This window comes from Hyperolius riggenbachi, chromosome 2, assembly GCF_040937935.1.
Source record: "Hyperolius riggenbachi isolate aHypRig1 chromosome 2, aHypRig1.pri, whole genome shotgun sequence".
Classification (NCBI taxonomy): domain Eukaryota; kingdom Metazoa; phylum Chordata; class Amphibia; order Anura; family Hyperoliidae; genus Hyperolius; species Hyperolius riggenbachi.
Window position 1 is genome coordinate 107,660,968 of NC_090647.1, and position 19,400 is coordinate 107,680,367.

General features: G+C 40.1%; 2 protein-coding genes across 2 annotated transcripts; both read right to left on the reverse strand.

Annotated features, from left to right (window-relative positions):
• Positions 1-9,516: 9,516 nt before the first annotated feature.
• On the reverse strand, positions 9,517-11,289 carry HOXC5 (homeobox C5). Its single transcript, XM_068265076.1, has 2 exons — positions 10,794-11,289; positions 9,517-10,176 (listed from the first exon to the last, which is right to left on the reverse strand). Exons 1-2 carry the CDS (start codon positions 11,287-11,289, stop codon positions 9,962-9,964), a joined length of 711 nt encoding a protein of 236 aa, XP_068121177.1. The 3' UTR covers positions 9,517-9,961.
• A 3,066-nt stretch (positions 11,290-14,355) lies between these two features.
• HOXC6 (homeobox C6) lies at positions 14,356-15,811 on the reverse strand. Its single transcript, XM_068265077.1, has 2 exons — positions 15,412-15,811; positions 14,356-14,660 (listed from the first exon to the last, which is right to left on the reverse strand). Exons 1-2 carry the CDS (start codon positions 15,809-15,811, stop codon positions 14,356-14,358), a joined length of 705 nt encoding a protein of 234 aa, XP_068121178.1.
• Between the last annotated feature and the right edge of the window lie 3,589 nt (positions 15,812-19,400).

Here is a 19,400-nt window from a genome sequence, read left to right on the forward strand (position 1 = left end):
ATGTTTTAAGTATAGAACAATATCAATTCTTGTCTGTGGCATATCGAACCATAGTGTGCACAGTTAGTTATTGCAGTCATGCACACACCCACGGTGATGGTTTTATTAATAAGTTCAGGCTGTGCTAGACTAATTTATACAACTAAGATCCTGCTGTGGGTGTGGCACATTACCATAATCATACAACCTGAAATTCATGAACCCTTCGGCAACCCTTTCTGTGGTCTAATGTGCCCAGGCCAAAGGGTTCAAACCCTCACTACTTTTTAGCAGACTATTTTTAATTTATCCAAGCAGTGGAATAACTAAAGAGATAGTGGGCCACCCAACACTATATGTAAAAGTCGCACTATGTAACAGAGTGTAGTAAAAAGTATGTTGCATATGATAAAATGTTACATAATTAATTAGTCATTTTAATTCAATAAAAGTACATTTTTCAAATAACAGACACAGAACATTTACATTGTGCTTTTCTCCTGGCAGACTTAAAGCACCAGAGCTGCAACCATTAGGACACGCTCTATAGGCAGTAGCAGTGTTAGGGAGTCTTGCCCAAGGTCTCCTACTGAATGGGTGATGGCTTACTAAACAGGAAGAGCTGAGATTTAAACCCAGGTTGCCTGTGTCTGAGGCAGAGCCCTAAACCATTACACCATACAGCCACCATAAGCCTGCAAGAGAACTTCTTCTTATCTCGTTAAGCAGCAGATAATCTGGTGAAAAGTTTGATATTGTTAAGGTATTATTATTATTATGTACTCATACATTACTTAATTTCCCATCTAGCCATTAAGCAAACGCATTTATTGGCTCGATGGTTGGTCGAAAGTCAGTTGACTAGTGGTCCACACACTACAAGTGAGATACTTTGCAATTCTCCTTCACTGATCAGTCCGTATAATGTTGTGCCTTCATGCTCTGAAGCCAAAAATTAATTCTGTATCGATAGAAATCGTGTGAACAGTAGCCCATTCCTTTACAATTGACCGATATTTTCTATTCTGCCAGATTATATACATTTGGTCAATTCGACCAGATATCGGCCAATCTCCATTGAGCAAGGAGAAAGGTGCATAATTGATTCTCTCCTGATCTGATAAAATGATCGATACAAATGGTCGATCGTTCAGGAAAGTTTAATAATGTATGGACACATTTCCAACTTATTATTACAAAGGTTTTCAGTTGGGTGAAGCGGAATTAGAAATATTTGGGTATATTCACGAAATTGAAGTAATCAGAATAGCAAGCCTAACGATACGTAGAGCCTAATCCAATACTGTATGGATTAACACCATGGTGATAACACCATGCGTAATGCATATGTACATTGTGCGTAACAGGTGCAAACACACCTAACAGATGGGAGTTAAGCCACCGTTTGTGCGTTACTTATATGCAGAATGTATTTACGCATGTTAGTAATGAGCATTACTCTACTTAGGACTTTGCGCACACTATTTTGATTACCACAATTTAGTGTATATTTTCCGCAGTAGGTTAAGTTGCATGATGATCCTCTTGTGTTTATTTGGGTTACCTTCAGGTTATTAGGTTTTCTTCCACAGCCCCCAAAACACAATGGTAAAATAATCCGAGCCCCCATCCAATAACACAAAATAAGCCCCTAAACAGTGGTAGGGGACATTAAATTGTAAGCCCCTCATTTACTGTTAAATAAAAAATTGTGAGCTGCTCTGAGGACCAGATAATATCATAGTCATGTTAATGTTTTACCCTAAGGTTGTAAGCTCGCAAGGGCAGGGACCTCCTCCTAGTGTTCCTTCTTCTGCGGTAATTTATCATATGAACAGGCACCACTATTGGTGATATCACAAACCACTCATCAACATTGTCCGTATTTATATTGCTGGTGGTTGTCCTGATTGGCATAGAGTTTTGAACTTCTTATGTATCTGTATATATAAACTAAAAATAATTATAATATGTGTACTATTCCCTATACTAAGCAAAGGATTGCAGAAAATGTGTAAGTGCTATCAAAACGCAAAATAATAATAATGTAGTAATAATATAACCATAATAGTACACCTCCTCTTAGCAAGCAGTTGCGATAGAGGAGTCGTGCCACCGGTAAGCTGCCAGTCATCTGTTTACCCCATCCTTCAACTCTACCTCAAGGTTACTGGTGAAGTTACAATCTGTCTTGTGTTTCCCTGTGTAATGTAGATCTGGACTTGAAGGCAGCTGGTTTCCAACTGGATCTGTACAGGTTTAGATGCGGCCGAACAGCCCAGAATACAATGCAATGTCAGAGAGAGCTGCTTAAAGGTGTCCAACACCCATATAGAGATATATAGGCCACATCACTACCAACCATTGCTTACTAGGTGGAGGTGTTTATTCTATTTATTTGAACAGCGGCAACATCTTTTAAAAGTCTGCTGTGATTGGTTGCTATGGGAATTCTCCATCAACATGTTTCCTTTATCCCAGGTCCACAGAATAATGTTTTCCACTTAAATCTCTCGTCAGATGTAATACAAGGTATTCTGCCCAGGTGACAGAGTATTGACAGGTAATATCGTAGCCATGTAAATGTTTTACATGCAGGTGTGCAGAAATAAGAGGTGTATTCATGACAAAAGCAACAGGACAACAAACTAACTTGTTGCCCATATCTAGAAATCCTACTACTTATATTTCCTGGTGTAGGAAATGTACTGAATGGAAGTTATAGGCTAAATATTTGTTAGGGACAGATTCCCCACTTTTTCGTCTCAGTTTCTTATATATAGAAGCAGGGGAGCATTGTACCATGTTAGCCATCAGTAAAAGCAAGAAGTTTTGAAACAGGATGATACCATTTATTGGCTAAGTTAGAAGAAAAGCAGAAAGCTTTTGGCTATGAAGCCTTCATCAGACTGATTCCTGTATACTGACAAAATTTAGGACATAGCTATGTATACAGGAATCAGTCTGCTGAAGGCTTCATAGCCAGAAGCGTATTGCTTTTTTTCTAAGATAGCCAATAAATGGTATTGTCCTGATAAAAAAAAAATATATATATATATACAGTATATATATATATATATATATATATATATATATATATATATATATATATATATATATATATACTGTATATATATACACATTGTAGGCTAATTTGCTAGTTCAAGTTAGTAGTCAACACCACTCAGGCCAAGCTGACAAGCAATCAGAGTTCACTTTAAGGTACCCATACACTCGTCAGATTGGCAGCAGATAGATAAGAAATGCATCTGATGCTCTATCTGATGCGTTTTTAGAACATTTTTTACCAGGATAGAATTCCAATAGATTTCAGTTTGAAATCTATTGAAATTCGATCTGATGGCATTTTTTTGCCATCAGATTTCCATTAAGGCCAATGCAAACTGATAAGCAATCTCATCAGATCGACCTAAATTTTCCACCCAGCCAGTTCGATGGAAATCCATCGAAATCGATCGAAATCGGCCATCGATCGGTCGATTGGCCAACCGGTCGATTGGCATCGATCAGTCGGCCAGAAAATCGGCTGAGTGTATGGGCCCCTTAACTGATGCTAGACTAGGCCTGATGGCTGTGGTTGGATGCCAGTCTAGGGCTATCCTGTACTTTGCTCCTTGCACTGAAGCCTGCATATAGAGGGCATGCCCTGTGCCTGTTATTAGACACTGAACAGCAGCTACAGGCACACCACAGACCAGGGACTGCTACCTCTGACAGAAGGGGAGTGCTTATGGCAATGCACATTTAGTAAATAGGTGTAACCCCTCAAGTCTACAATGATCTGTAATGTCTTTTTCAACTCTAGTGCCTGTTTGCTTTGGAAGTCTTTTCAAACCTGCAGTGTTTGCATGGCTGAAAATACAGATTGTGATCTCTGATAAGGGCTCCTTTCTTGTAAAGAAGAGAGGTGTAATTCAAGAACATGTGTTTACATATAAGATTATTTGAAAGCGAAACAGAAGCATTGTGCACAGGTCTCCATGCCAATTCTGTATGGCTGCCAGGGTCTTGCTGAGGCCCAGCTCCAACCCTGGGTAATAATTCCCTTTTGCTTTGACACATGAGCCAACCCCATTGCATAGAGGCTGCGTCATGTATCCAGCACTCTACAAAATAGGACTGCTATGCTAAAACCCATAACAAACCAAGCAATAAATACATCATCCAATGCATACGAAGCTAGTAACTGATTCCTATTCCTCTGTCTAGCCATCTTCTTGTGTTGTAGTTCTGGAACAACAAATGGTACAGAGGCCTCTGTCTACATTTTTTTCTCCTCTGGCTTTTCTTGATTATCTTTTTTTTTTTACCTTTGATTTTCTTTTTGTAAAGTCTTCCTATTTCAGCGGTTGAAGTAATTATTACTTGGTTTACATTGTGGCTTTGCTCTTTAACGTTTGCGACCAAATAAAACAGCATGCTTACTCGTCTTTTCCATCCGTAGGATTTATTCCGGTGGCTTTAGAAATGAATACATTGCGAAAATGGCTTTGTTCTATATGGAAACATCAATTCTTGGGAAATTAGTCCAATTAATTAGAGGCGGCATGCCATTCCCTCTGGTTGGGGTTGTTTGTCCCCGATGTAACTTTGTAACTATATTAATCCTAGCACAGTGCAGATCACTGCTAGGCAGCCAGTCAAAGACTGCTTCTACGTTTTTTTAAATCACAAATACGCATTAAAATTCTGCTTAAAGGACTACTGTCGCAAAAATCTTAAAATCTTTAAATATATGTAAACACATACAAATAAGAAGCATGTTTCTTCCAGAGTAAAAAGAGTCATAAATTACTTTTCTCCTATGTTGCTGTCACTTACAGTAGGTAGGTGAAATCTGATGTTACTGACAGGTTTTGGGCTAGTCCATCTCTCCATAGGGGATTCTCAGCATAGTTTTTATTCTTCATAAAGACACTCCTTGAAAAAGATTTATACAAAGATGCCGGCCAGCCTCAGTGCTCGCTGCACACTGTTTTAGTAGTTGGACGTAGCAACTGCCATTCAGTAAGTGCTTTTGAAAATAAAGAAAACCCTGAGAATCCCCCATGAGGAGATGGGCTAGTCCAAAACCTGTGGGTTCTGTCAGATTTCTACTACTTACTGTAAGTCACAGCAATTTAGGAAAAAACTAATTTATGGCTCATTTTACGCTGGAAAAAACATACTTCTTTTCTGTATATGTTTACATCAACTTTAAATTTTAAGATTTTTGGAACAGTGGTCCTTTAACTATAATTTTAACATGCGTTGTTTGAAGGTGTCATGGCTGTCATATAAACAGTTACTAATAGGTATAGGAAAGCTATGCAAGGTGATCAGTGTACAATCATTTGAAAGAAAAAAAAATGATCTGAAGGGATCTGAACTATATGGCAGGTATGTGGCCTATATCAGTGATATCAGGAGAAACTCGAAGGTGAGCAAGAAGCACCCCACACCCACACCTATCCTTATACCCATGCATGCCAATCTGTCCATCCATCTGTCTGCCTGGCTGCCTCTGTTTCATCATATTATCCTAGCCAACATCAGTGCCTGTTCTAGCTTCTATCTGTCTAGATCAATCCTATAGATTCCAAGCTTTTTGTAACACATCTGTGTGCTCTTTGTCTGCTCAGTTCATCCTTTGATGTACATTTGGCCTGAAACCATCTGAAAGTATCCAAAGTATTTACAACACTAGCCTCAAAAAGGAAAACCCGTTTGTTGAGCTTTGCACACAACTTGCTGCTCACCTGGAGGACTCCTAGCTAATGACTTTGGGGATGAGAAGCATCTGAGTAGCTGGGACATATGGTAAGGCAGATCCGTGGGTAGATAAGTGCATGGAGCTCTGGGGCCCCATAGAACTGGCTGTACACTATACTGGGGCATTGGGGATAGATAGACTGGCTGTGTCTCCTGCAGGTTCCTATTACAGGGCTGTCTGTTAGGGCTCTTTCACATTAGGGCAGATTTTCTGCGTTTTAACGCAAAGGATAAAGTTTGCGTTACCCAAGGTGAAATGAAAGTCCATAGACTTTCATTTTAGCTTTCACATATAACGCAGCCTTTTTGTGCGTTGCGTTCCACTGCACCCAGGCGCAGTTTTTTGGCCAACGCTAGCTTTATGCGTTACAATGTTAGTCAATGTAAAACGCACACTATTCGCGTTTTTAATCCGTTAACGCAGGCAATCAGTCCCAGAATGCAACAGAGGAACAATGTAGAAAGTTGACAACTAAAAGAAAAAAAAATTACCTGCGTTTTTCTATGTGCAGTAACGGATTGAAAACGGATTAAAAACGCACACTCACTGCAGTGCAACGCATATCAAAACGCAGTAAAAGGCATACAACAAAACGTATGCTTTGAGCGTTCTCCAACGCAAGCTCTGATGTGAAAGAGCCCTTAGAAGCAGAACGCTGCCATGTGTTCGGATCACCCCCACATTCACCTCAGCCTGGCTACCCTCTCTCCTACTTGTCAATCAGCCTCCTCACCCCGGGCAGAGCTCTGAGCTCGCATGCGTTAAACTGTACAGACATCTCATGATAAACGCAGCAGACATTGCGCATGCACTTCTACGGCACCAGCTTTCTCCGATCTACAAACTTTGACTACATACAGAAGTGGGTTGAGTGTAACTGTTTTTGCAGCCACCATTCTGTACCTGCTGTCTTCTAAAAATATATATATATAAATGAATAAACACCTTCTGCTGAGAACCAGACAATGCCTATAAAATCATATTCAGTATAAATGCTAACAAAAAAAATCATCTGAGGGTACTAAATGCCAAATAAGGTAAAAATAGATCAGGTATAAACAAACCTCCAGCAGTCATAGCATACTCGCAGCTGTACCCCCAAATGTACATAATAATAATTAGTGATAGCACTAATAATAATCATAATAATAGCCTCCGACGTTACCTCGTAAACTCCTATCTAGTGACAAGAGACAGCAGAAGGACTCCCTCCATTTGCCTGGGGTCTTTTTGGCTGGTGAACCCTCAGCTTTCACCAGGCGACGTAATCCACACTAACTGCCTTGTCCCACTGTCCCAGCATTAAAGAGACCCGGCAGCTGCGATGGTGGACAGTTAAGATTATATATGATGTAAATACATTGTAGCTTTGTCAGCTCCCCCAAACCATAAAACTTACTTTAATGACATCACGTGCTCCAGGAGAGCCATTCAGGGTCCTTCCTTATGGCCATCCACATAAATAACCTTTCAAAACTTTTAAACTACTAAAATTCACATAGAATAGAAGCCAGAAGTATTTGCCCTAATGTTCTCTCTTACACTAAATGCAATGTCTCACAATGGCACGGACTTATCATTTCATGAATCCTTTGCCTAGCTAACCTTACTAAAATAGAGGTCACAGTTTTTACAGGAAAGGTAAGTGGCCTTTTTTGCCTAAGACGTGTTTTTTTTATCTTGCCGTTTTTAATCTGATATTGAGAAGATGAGTCAGACTTCTGGGCTTTCATAATTGCTGCATTATTCAGGTCCAGCTGACCACTGATGTCAGTTATTCCAGTTATTCTCACAGTGGACAGTAAGTGTACCTGAGCCATTTACTGGTAGGGTGATTGGGGGATTTACTAAGTGATGTCTCTGTTTTTCTCTGACTTTTTAGGCTGAATTATTGGGGTGGACATAACCCAGGCATTAGTTATATGGGTACCTGCAGGGAGAAGAGACATAGTAGCCTGTGTTAGATTTTCGCGTGACTGACTGTAAACGTTAGTATATCATTATGCACTCTAACGTGTCATTTTACTGTAAATGCATTAGGTATGTGAACCATTGGGGAACTGTGTATATTAGTGCTGGTGACAAGGTGTGTGTGTGTTGGGGGGGGGGGGGGGTGAAAGGACTCTTTTTGGAAGTTTTGGAGTTTTTAACAAAAAGGCTTGGTTAAATTGGAAGTGTTCACTAGTGGGGGGAGATGACGTCACCACTGTGACAGGGGACATGGGGGGGGGGGGGGGGCACTGATGGTGACATTTGTATATCAAACACACAAGGGAGCCGCGACTGACAAATAATCTATATCTGACAACCTGACAGACCACAAGTACAGTGTAAGCTAATTACAGGCATGGCCAGAAAATGGGCTCTTATGTCTTTTTACGTTTAACAATATGTGATTAAAGATAAAAAGGGTTTGGGCCTCAGGACTCATCTTCAAAGGGCTTCCAATATCAGGAAGCTCATCCTTTGTCTCAACGTGTAACGGAAGTGCCATAAACTTTTATGGGACTCTTAACTTATTTCAGGCATTTGTCCCTACTGTAAATAGTTCTCAGGCCACATAGCAGACAACAGAATACGGATCCCTCTCCCAGGATAACCCAGGGCTCACAATGTCACACCAAGTACACCAGTTTTGCTTACTTGTGGGATCTTTAAGTTCAGTGGTTTTGCAGTGCAGGTCATCCTAGACTACCTATGAGATGTCAGGACTGGGGACAATACAGGTATGTTGTTTCATTCTTATTTTCATGTTTGGCTTCTTCGTTTGTCATACTGTCCATATTTTAGATAGCATTTAGGCATATCTATTACTAGTAACACTAAACTTACAGGCATACACAGAGGCCACTTCAGCCATGCCATAATTCATAATTAGGCTGGCACATCTATCATGCCATAGGGAAATTATTTGGACACATTTAATTGCCAGTTTTCTGTACTAGACTCTATAGATTTGCTGGCACTTTACAAACTGGGCGGACCATCTTGGCTGTGCTATACAAGTAAACATACAGTGGCCTCCCACACGTCATCTGTTATATTACTTGCAGTTTATTCAATATGACAAAATATAAGATTCATGATTTTCCACATATGAAATTGCAACCAATAAATATATGAGTTACATTATCAGATAAAACTGACTAAAAGGTTATATTAAAACAATGAAGTACAAACTGTGGTTTTTGTATACACTTCAGCCTTTACGCAAAATGAAACAAAAAAGTAGAAAAACAAATGAATAAAAAAAAATAACACAATAAATTACACATACAGTTCTGGCAATATGTTCCCTTTTCAAAAATGACAACAAATACAAAATCAAACCCTACACACACGCAGTGTATACACTGATACACCCCAGTCTGTGAGCAAAGTGTGCGAGTAGTAGTTGGGCACGTATCTGATTCGGGGGAGGGGGGAGAGAAAAATAAACAGTACTAGTAAAAATGAAACATAAAAAAACCAATATTACGCTGTGCTGTGTGTAGCATCCATGGGTTTTAAAGACTATACAAGTGTATGGACACGTATCTGTGGACTTTACACACCCCAGTGTGTATGTACAATATATAACAAAATGGCAAAAAGTTTCATCTCGTAAGTTTACAGTTTTCATTTTTACTTTTTTAATTTCATTTTTTTTTGTCATTTTTTTTTTAATCTTTATGTTTCTCTTCGCCACATCTAAACTGGTAACCAGCGATATGACCCCTATTATAATAAGCACAATATAATACAGCCACACTTTGCCTGTCCCTTTCAGCCTGCTATCCTAATTAGCATTTTACTTCCCCGAGAACTCTCCCTGACCCTGGACAGATTGCACTCTCAGTACAATGACGCCTGGACTGGTAGACCCTACACAGAAACCATAGCTGCCCTTACACGCTTTCTTCTCCTCCACATTGTACACCTTGAAACTGACACTGGTCAAAAGAATACACTTAATGGATAAAATACAGATCTATACACTATTTTTTTTCGCTTGCAAAATATAAGGGGGGAAACCATCTCATATCGTGTCGAGTCACACAAGGAGGTCTATTCCTTATATAAGATGTTAAATCAACTCAGAATCCCTGTAGTTAGGTTACCTTCCCTTGATCCCATCCAACCTCCCCTCCACACAAAAGGAACAAAAAAAGTTTTTCTCTCTAAAGTAGATGTAAAACTAAAGTTTAAATTATCTGGAGGGTCTCCTCTTTAAAGGGAGTCTTTGGTTTTGACTTTGGAATCCTTCTTCCACTTCATCCTTCGGTTCTGGAACCAGATCTTGATCTGCCTCTCGTTTAAACATAGGTTGTTGGCTATTTCGATGCGCCTGCGGCGCGTCAGGTATCTGTTAAAGTGAAATTCTTTTTCTAGTTCCAGGGTTTGGTAGCGGGTGTAGCTGGTCCGGGAACGCTTTCCATCCGTTTCTAGGAAGGAGAGGGGAGTAGGGGTATATTAATGAAGCATAGGACCATCATCATCATGAAAATAATTTTAAAAAAATGTCTCCTAAATAAAAACTCTTAACAATCCCCTCTAAAAATATTAAATGTCTATAGGCAGCTCAGCGGGGAGTAACGCTGACATGTACTGCAAGCCCGTAAACATGCATGTAATAGTTTATGTCAATACGCTGTATAACGTTAATAAACACATCATAAATACAAGCATGCTACTTATCGTCCACATATACACTTCTTTCAAGTACAGTTTCTGTCACATCAGCCTTATTTACTTTCTAAACAAGTGTATATGAAAACTTTTTTTTTTCTATAAGAAAAAAAAAATCCTTTTTTCCCTCTTCTCTTCGCCCTAAAAATGGAATTATTGTCTTTTCTGTGCGTTTTGTTCCTATGATCCAATTATGCTGTCATAAATTTGGACGTCTATAGCCTGTAAGCCTTTTAGTGGACAGTTTTACGAGCAATTGATGCCTAAGTCGTAAAATTTACGACCTCGGGTTTTTTTTTATTATTTGCCCCGTATGGCCTATAAAAACCAATGCAAAAACCCTATGAAACAAAAGCGAGAAGTGAAAGTTTACCATGGCTCATGTGCAGTTTGGTCATCCAGGGGTAGATTTGGGGTGGCTGCTGCTGCTGCTGCTGCTGTTGCTGCTGCTGCTGTTGCTGTGGTTGGGAGAGCTGAGGTTGTCCTTGTGGAGTTGTTTGTACCGGTTCTGCTTTGATGTTCTCAATCCCTTTAGATCTGTCTTCCAGCGAAGTGTTGCCCGCTTTCTGATTGTAAATCCCAGGGCTCAGGGCTCCTGGCTCTCCTCTGCCCAGAGAATGCCCCGAAGTGCCCATGACAGTACAAGAAGGTCGGTCAGAGTTTGTGCTGGGGTTTGAAGGCATGTCCAGACCGTTTAGAGAGTTTGAAGAACCGGGAGATGGGAATGTAATGCTCAAATCCAACCCACTGTAGCAGTACCTGGATGAAGGGACCTCGGATACAGATCCATAATTCCCATAACTTTGCATGGAATAGGCAGGAACATTTTGACTTTGCTTATAGAATGAATTGGCTACGTACGAGCTCATGGCTGCTTCTGCTGCTACTGATTATTATTATTATTGTTGTTATTTTTGCACCCTTTGATTAGGCTTGATTTGTGGCCCTTTGAAGTTCAGGGGTTTTGTTCTCTAAAGTGCAGAATTTATAGCTGGGGAATCCTCTTTCTTTATTCTATGTGCTCTGCCCAAATATGGGATGTTTAAATAGAATCACGTGACTCTGTTGGCCAGTCATAAATTTGGCTTGATGACCCCAGGAGGTTATTGATGGAAGCCTGTGAAACGTATCTGATATGTTGGCAGAGCAAACTGAAGGCCCCAAGTCGGAAGAGAAGACAGTGAGGCCACAGCGTCACCTGGTGCCAGTAGTGGGGTAAAGCGCCTGCTAAATATGGCTGCAGCCACCATTGGTGCAATAGGTCAATGGGTGACGAGTATAACTTTTATTTTTTAATACTACCTAACTATATTAATAATTTATTCCGTGGATGATGGTTGACCACCCATGGAGCAAGGGACATTATGGCTATACAGAGACCCGCGGGGTTACTTATTTCACCTTATTTAAAAAAAAAAATAATTATACTGTCTTTGCGTCGTTTTTTTTCATTTTTCTCCCCTCCTACATTTTTACACAAAATACAATTATGTATGACTGAGAACCCCAATATTGGGATGGCATTTACTGCCTCCAGCTCCATGGACTGTTGGATTATATTCCCAGGTTATATTTAGTAGGGAACAACCCGGAAATTAAGCAGACTAACCCCCCCAGAACTGATGTGTCCTGGCTTACAGAATGTGGGGCCCCATATCCCATATAATGCACCATACCCCCCCCCCCCTTCCAATGAGTGTTCCTACATTATGGAATGCATCTGATAAGGATAAAACACGTGTTTATATAGATGTTAGATCTGAGAGTGTCTTTGTTCAGCCTGTGTTCTGGTTTGTTCGGCTCACCACAGATCCTTATCTCGCTAAACATCTCCCAAACATACGTGTGCCATAAATATTTGTGTTTTTGATCACTGGAGGGAAACCTGGGTCTGTGCTCTCCTTTGTTGTGCTCCACAGATCAGAGGTGTAGAGAATTTCACTTTATTTGGAGAGTGTAAAAAGAAAATCGGCGTGATTCGGGTTACCTCACTGCTAATTCATGCTAGTGGTAATGGAGATACTAGGCTTCTTTTCCAGAGGTGAATATTAAACAGGGCTCCCTATATATGTAATATTTATTTCAAGGTGAAAGGTTCACCGGCCACACAATTGCATTAAGTGTGATGGCTCCACAGCCTAAATTTAATAGAGTGGGGATAGATTGGAACTAACCTGATACCCCCAAGCTTTTTCTGTATGGGGGTTATCTACCCCTGGTGCATTATATTTACATGCATTTTCATATCAATTCTAATAAGCCTTGTCTCTCCATTATAGAAGAGGGGGTCTGGAATATCTAAGGAATTTTTTTTTCTATTGTTTTTTTCTGTATTTTTTTCTTTGTTACTTTTTGCTTTTCCCTTTATTTCTTGCTTCTTAGTTGTTGTTTTTTCTGTTGCTTCTGATGTGAGTAGTTTTTTACTCTCTTGGATAGGATTATGCTAGCCAACAGTGGCTACTTTAGGTAATCTAAGTCAGTTTATGGAAGTAGTGTGAACTCCCAGGCTTGTTTACACTTAGAGTGTAATTATTATACAGGCAGTGGTTGTTGTTGTTGTTTGGTGGTTTTTGTTTTTCATATTCTGAGTGTATTTTCCAGCCATTTATGGCTATATATAAATAAATATATGGTGCTGATATTTTTGCAGCTAGGGTAGAAATACATACTTATACATACTTACTCTATATTGCTCTTTTTTGAGAGTTGATGAATTTCTCCAGCTCTGAGACAGCTGGGCTATGTTACACTCAGAATGGGCTCTATGTTTGATCTATAGAGTGCAATGCCCCTCGTGTAATGCCCTTGTATAGTGGGCACTCCTGTCTGAGCCAGACTATGCACGTGTTTCGGAAGTAACTTTGAGAGCAGCATAATATGTCTTTATTGTAGTGCAGAATAGAGTGACAATAGCCCAGATAGAGAGAATAGCGGAGAGTTGTACACAACTCTCCGCTATTCTGTACACAAAGCATTGCCTCTGCTGACAGTGTGTGTGCAGATCTGTACACTACTGACACACAAACCAACATCACTTCATACAATCAAGGGTGGAATAAAAAGTACAACCAGGTAAAAATAATATCAGTTTTATTAAATACTCAACAGTTTGTCCATAGGACGTGATCTTTATACATAGTGGAACACGAGAAAGTAACCATTTATTCTACAGCTAGGAAACGTCATTTACGAGCTAATATTGAACATTGCAGTGCTGACATAAATATAAATACTGACACCACGGGCACAATGAAAAAAATAAAAAAATTAAAAAAAATATAAGGGTCACACGGCAGACTGTCACAGTATGGAATATGGCAGATCACCCCAAGAGTCGTCTTTGAAGCAGTCAAGCTTTTTTATTTTTATTTTTTAGGATGTGGGGGGAGGGGGGTGCAATAGATGAGTGTCCATACGGCTCATAGGGGGAAGAGGATCAGGACAGTTCTCTGAAGGGTATGACTCTCTTCACATTAAAACTGTGCAATGTCCATCCCAAAATACACATAAAACACAGGCAACGACCCCCAGTTCTAGGGGGGAGATTCCTCCCTTTGTTTGCAGGCAACGTCTGTTTGCGAGGAAGTGTGAAACTTTGGAACACTGTCTTTAAACCAGGAGAAACAACATGAAGTGTACAGCAGACTCAGAGTCAGAGAAATGGGGCGAGTGCTGGATGGAGGCTGGCCAAAAAGAAAAAACAAAAAAAACTATTTTGCAGGTCGTCTGTTTTTTTATCCCTCAAAGGATTCATCTAGTCCACAACTGGCTCTGTCTGTAAAGAGATGGTAGAGATATATATATATTTAATATATTTATATATTTGTTTCCGTAATGCAGCCCATCCAAGATGAATTCAGCCAGCTGAGAGGGGGGTGGAGGAATAGCAGAAGGGGAGCAGCAGAGGGGGGACGCAAGTGACAGTTCCCCCCCATTCACTCTTTGGGTTCCTCTTCTGTCTCTTCTCGCTTCTCCTCCTTCCCCCCGGCTAGGCTGTCAGCAGCAGCCCCATTGCTCCCCGTCAGGGTGGAAGTCAGGTTACTCTCCTTTTTCCACTTCATCCTCCTGTTCTGGAACCAGATTTTGATTTGACGCTCCGTTAGGCAGAGCGCGTTGGCGATCTCGATCCTCCGGCGTCGCGTCAGATAGCGGTTGAAGTGGAATTCTTTCTCCAGCTCCAGGGTCTGGTAACGGGAGTAGATCTGGCGTCCTCGCCTCCTGTCCGTTCCGTAGCCCACCCCTAGGGATTCAGACACAAGACAAACTGAGAATAATTAGTGAGAAAGGCTTCAGGGACACACACAGACACACACACAGCTTAGCATTATACCTGCCTGTACCTTGCAGCCCCCTGTCTGTACCAGTTCACATCCCCACCCTCCCTCCCATCCATCCAGCGAGCTCTATTCAGCCTCACTACACTCCTACCTAGACTGAAAATAACCCACTGCCTGCCCTACACAGCCTCATAGACCCACAGCTCAACAACTCCCCACCACTAAAGTAAAAACCAGCTTATTAATTCCGAATTATAATAATCATCATAGCATCATTAATATGCATATCGTACTCTGCTTCATTCTCGCTTTTCCCCTCCCCCAAATAAAACAGTCTAAATGAATAAAACATCAAAAACAAAATAAAAACAAGTCATAACTTTAAACAAGTAAAGGTATTATTTAAAAAAAAAAAAACATTTACCCCCTTCAAAAAAAATAAAAATAATAAAAAAAATAAAATACACAAACCTCGTTGAACTTTATGACATATTTTACTCTCACCGTCTTTTAATTAGTAAGCACATAACAAGCCATATCTGCTTGCAACAACTTAACAAATAAAAGGCCTATAACAGCAACTGTGTAAGGAAGTACTTTATTGCTTTTATGAGGCCATAAAAAAGGCAAGTGTGCCTCTTCTGCTAGGGAGAGATGATCGTAAAGATCGTTCAGTTTATTTAATTTATATCTTGCAAGCTGTAAAAAACTTACCACTGTGGGAGTTCATACGCTGCATCCAAGGGTAGATCTGTATGCTAGTTTTTTGCTCCTGGGCATTGGATCTGTTTTGGTCACTGTTAAAATCCTGTGCAATGGAAGTCTGTGTATTGTGTCCCATAGAATTCTGTCTGCAGCTACTGAGCATGTCCTTGTCCTGGTAAAAAGCATTAGATCCATACTCATAGGGGCCCCGGCTGGATCCGAACACAACATTATCTTGCGGTGTGTAAAATGGAGAGGAGTAGATCCTATTTTGAGCAACGGCTGCTCCATAAGTGGAGAAATGCCTGACAGGGTCATAGGCAGTTGAATTGAGGGCCACATTTGGTATAACTTCTTGGCCACTAGCTAAATGGCAGGATAAAGAGGGGTTGGTGAAATAGGAATTCATATCTTCTCCTTTACCTGCCTGTAAGATTTCTTTAATATTTATTTCTGTCTCCAGTTTGTAGTCTGAACTAGATTGTTATAGGGACGGCTCCACTCCAGGACAGACAAAATGACAAAGTCAGCTGACCCGCCTGCAGCCAATAGGAGGCGAGATGTCAAGAGAGGAAAAAATTGGTTTTGCTTGTGTTGATTCCCTAGTTGAAAGTATACATTCAAAGTAAGTCTTCCAATTAGAAATATAAAATTAGTTCGGGAGGAGGAAAGAATATCATCTTTGAGGGGGTTTGGGGACCGGATGGGGGGCGTCTGGGGAGATCGCAACAGCTTAAATCCGATTTACATTTTTTTCCCAGTAGAATTTCTCACTTTGTTCCTTAATAGAATCTAATGTATGCAAAGGCATTTTGGAACTTAGTAGACTTGTGACAGACGCGTGCAAAGGCAGAGGCTGCCTCAGATTATGTGTGATTGGCATATAGACATAAGCAGATACGTGTGTCAATATTGATACCTATAGATGTACATGCCTAGACGTATGTGCACGTATGAAGGCATGTATATATGACATGTGTCAGTACACTAGTGCTAAGCTAACTCCCACAGTTTGGCATCATGGAATGTGTAATATGTGTGTGTGTATATATATATATATATATATATATATATATATATATATATATATATATATATATATATATATATATATATATATATATATATATATATATATACTAATTTATAAACATATCTACACTTTTTATGACTTATCTTGACTTCTGTTTCAGCTTTTCTTAGTGGGCAGACCACAGCTTTTTGTTTAGTCCATTGTATGTGGACGTTTATGCAGATATTTGTTTTATTGCTATTACTATGAGGTCGGTGGCGTTATTTTGGCATTATCATGTAGAACCCTGAAGCCATCTACTTTGCGTGTAGCCTCAGCCCTCTGTGCTTGGCTGATTTATAATTAGCACGCTGTAAACTCTGATTTGCATGTGTGGCTTTTGTAACTGGAAAAAAAATGGTCTGATGAGACTACAGGAAATAAAAAAAGCTATATTTCCCAGAGAAGGAAGGGGTCTGGGCACTGGGCTGGCTGTAATGTGTTTATGGTTACACACGTTTTTAAGCCATCTCGTTTATTAAGTGCTCCCAGCTTGTAGGCGAGTGTCCTGGATTAAAAAAAAAAAGGAGAAATAAAAAAAAAACAGAAAAGAATAATAATAATAACATAAACCAGAACAGGCTTTTGGAATTAGCCCTTAAAGTGAGATGCTCGCATTCCTGGATGAGGGACATGGGGAGTGCAGTTGCCACAGCACTGCTCTGTCTAACAAGCTATTCCTAATGGCCACTATTTGTGAAAGTTACAAAAAGCAATATTTTTTCAGGGATGAAGAGAAACCCGGATGCTGAAGGCTTTTACGATCTTTTTCCTGTGACCAACAATGCGAAATGGTGGCTGTAAAGCCATAAAGAGGAGAACAGAGGAAAAAGGGGCTCGTTTATTGCCCTTGTGTAACACCAACAGTCCCCTGAGTGCAGCAACAGCCAAAAATAAAGTTTTAAGCCAAATAAAGCGACCATTTGAGGCAGAGATTAAACCAGCAGTGTGTGGGACACCCTCAGCAAGTAAGGTCGGTACAACCAAATGTCTGTGTATGTAGTGGGGGGGCTCAGCCACATCTAGAGAGGTGAAAGGGTAAGGGGGGGGGGTGTCTTATTAAACGCAAAGCCTTGTTGTTATTACTTATAAAAAGTATATTATTAGAAAACTTGCTATTTACTAAGCCTGGGTGAGAATGTGAGAAAGCAGCTGTCTCTATAACGGTTCACCTAAAGCAGATGTTTTATAGCAAGTTACTCAATGAGAGGGGATATATAGTTATCTCACTGCAAATGTCTGTTTCTTTCAGCTACACATACATCTAGACAGATCAGATTATACACAAGCAATATTTGATTGTGGCTGTTGTATACTGTTGGAACGCCTGTGTTCTATATGGTTATATATATATATATATATATATATATATATATATATATATATATATATATTCTCAAACACAAACATAGACGCACATAGGCTGGTGTACAACACACAATGATACATTTATATTAGATACTGAGATTGTTATGATGGCAGCCTTGTCACCCAGATATCCCCCTTAAGCTTCCTCTACTAGGCTATAAACCGTTTGATTGCCTTTTTACAGTATTTCATTGCCCACTTATCGCTTGTCTCTTATTTATTGTACAGTATGGCTGGGACTTGCAGTAAAACCAGTGGGCCCCTAGCATGCTCTTGCCCTTCTTATGATATTAAAGGAATCATTATTATTATTTTTATTATTATTATTTATTATTACATGTCTTGGCACTATTTTTTTCACAGTGGAGTTTACCCTCCCCCTTCCTTCTCTACAACATTAAACTTACAGTAAAGTGCAGGGATTATTTTAGGAGAAAGGACTTTGATATTTAAAGGATTTCAGTGAGGCAGTTTGTAGGCTGTAATAGCGCCTTGCTTAGAAGAGGGAAAGTTAAGTGTTTTATTACATGTATAAGCAAAGGGCAAGCCTTAAAGCACTGCTCGATTTATGGGGAGAAGAAAACTGGCTGGCTACCACATGCAACTCCAAGCAACAAAAGGAAGCCTTGGTTAAGGCAATTCCAGCCAAGCCAATTGGGGGGGGACAGAACCCCCAATAGGCACAGCTGTCTGAGTAGCTTTGACTTCTATGGGTTGCCACAAATAGAACTTCAGAACTGTGTTTCCCTGTCTACCTATACTATTACTATTTTTTGTTTTTCCTATTCCAGCTCTGCACCTAGGTGTCACTGCCTTGAAGGTATATACTCTGTAATAACGAGTGCCTGCACAATTATGTACACTCAGCAGAACATATCACAGCAGATGTTTATGCATCCACCCAGTGTGTGGGGTGCAGCACAACCGGTGTGTGGACTCTATCTAATAGGTGTCCAGACTTCTGCAACTTGTAAATTCGCCTAAACTGAATACTGTGTACACCATGAATGGATGTGTGGGCAAAAACAACAGGTAAGCCTATCTACTAACGTATATATTTATATATCTATCAATCTATATCTGTTTATCTATCTGTGTGCCTATCTATCCTTATGTATCTATCATCTCACTTTTTTAACGTTTTCCTCACTTCCGTGTAAAGTTGAATAATGAATGCCTCTGTTTTAAGTTCTCTAATTAACGGATTGATTATCTGATGGAAAAAATAAGCTGAGGAATAATGGCTGAGGCACACGTGTTTTCTATATCCTCCCCAATTACAGGGAGGAAGCAACCCCTGTGATTTTTAAGGGGTAACACAGAGTCATAGGAACCAAAGTACGATGCAATCTAGAGGGGAGAGCCTCACAGAGTTTACTTGTGGTCGAGTTAATGACCCAATGGGGCTTTTTGCTCCCTACGCCCCATAATCATCTATAACCCCCCCCCCCCCCCCCCCCCCCCATCTGGGAGTCCGTTCTGCTTGTATTTCATATATATGCTATAATGAATAATAATGTTTGTGTGTGAGAGAGCAAAAAATAAATAAACAGATAGT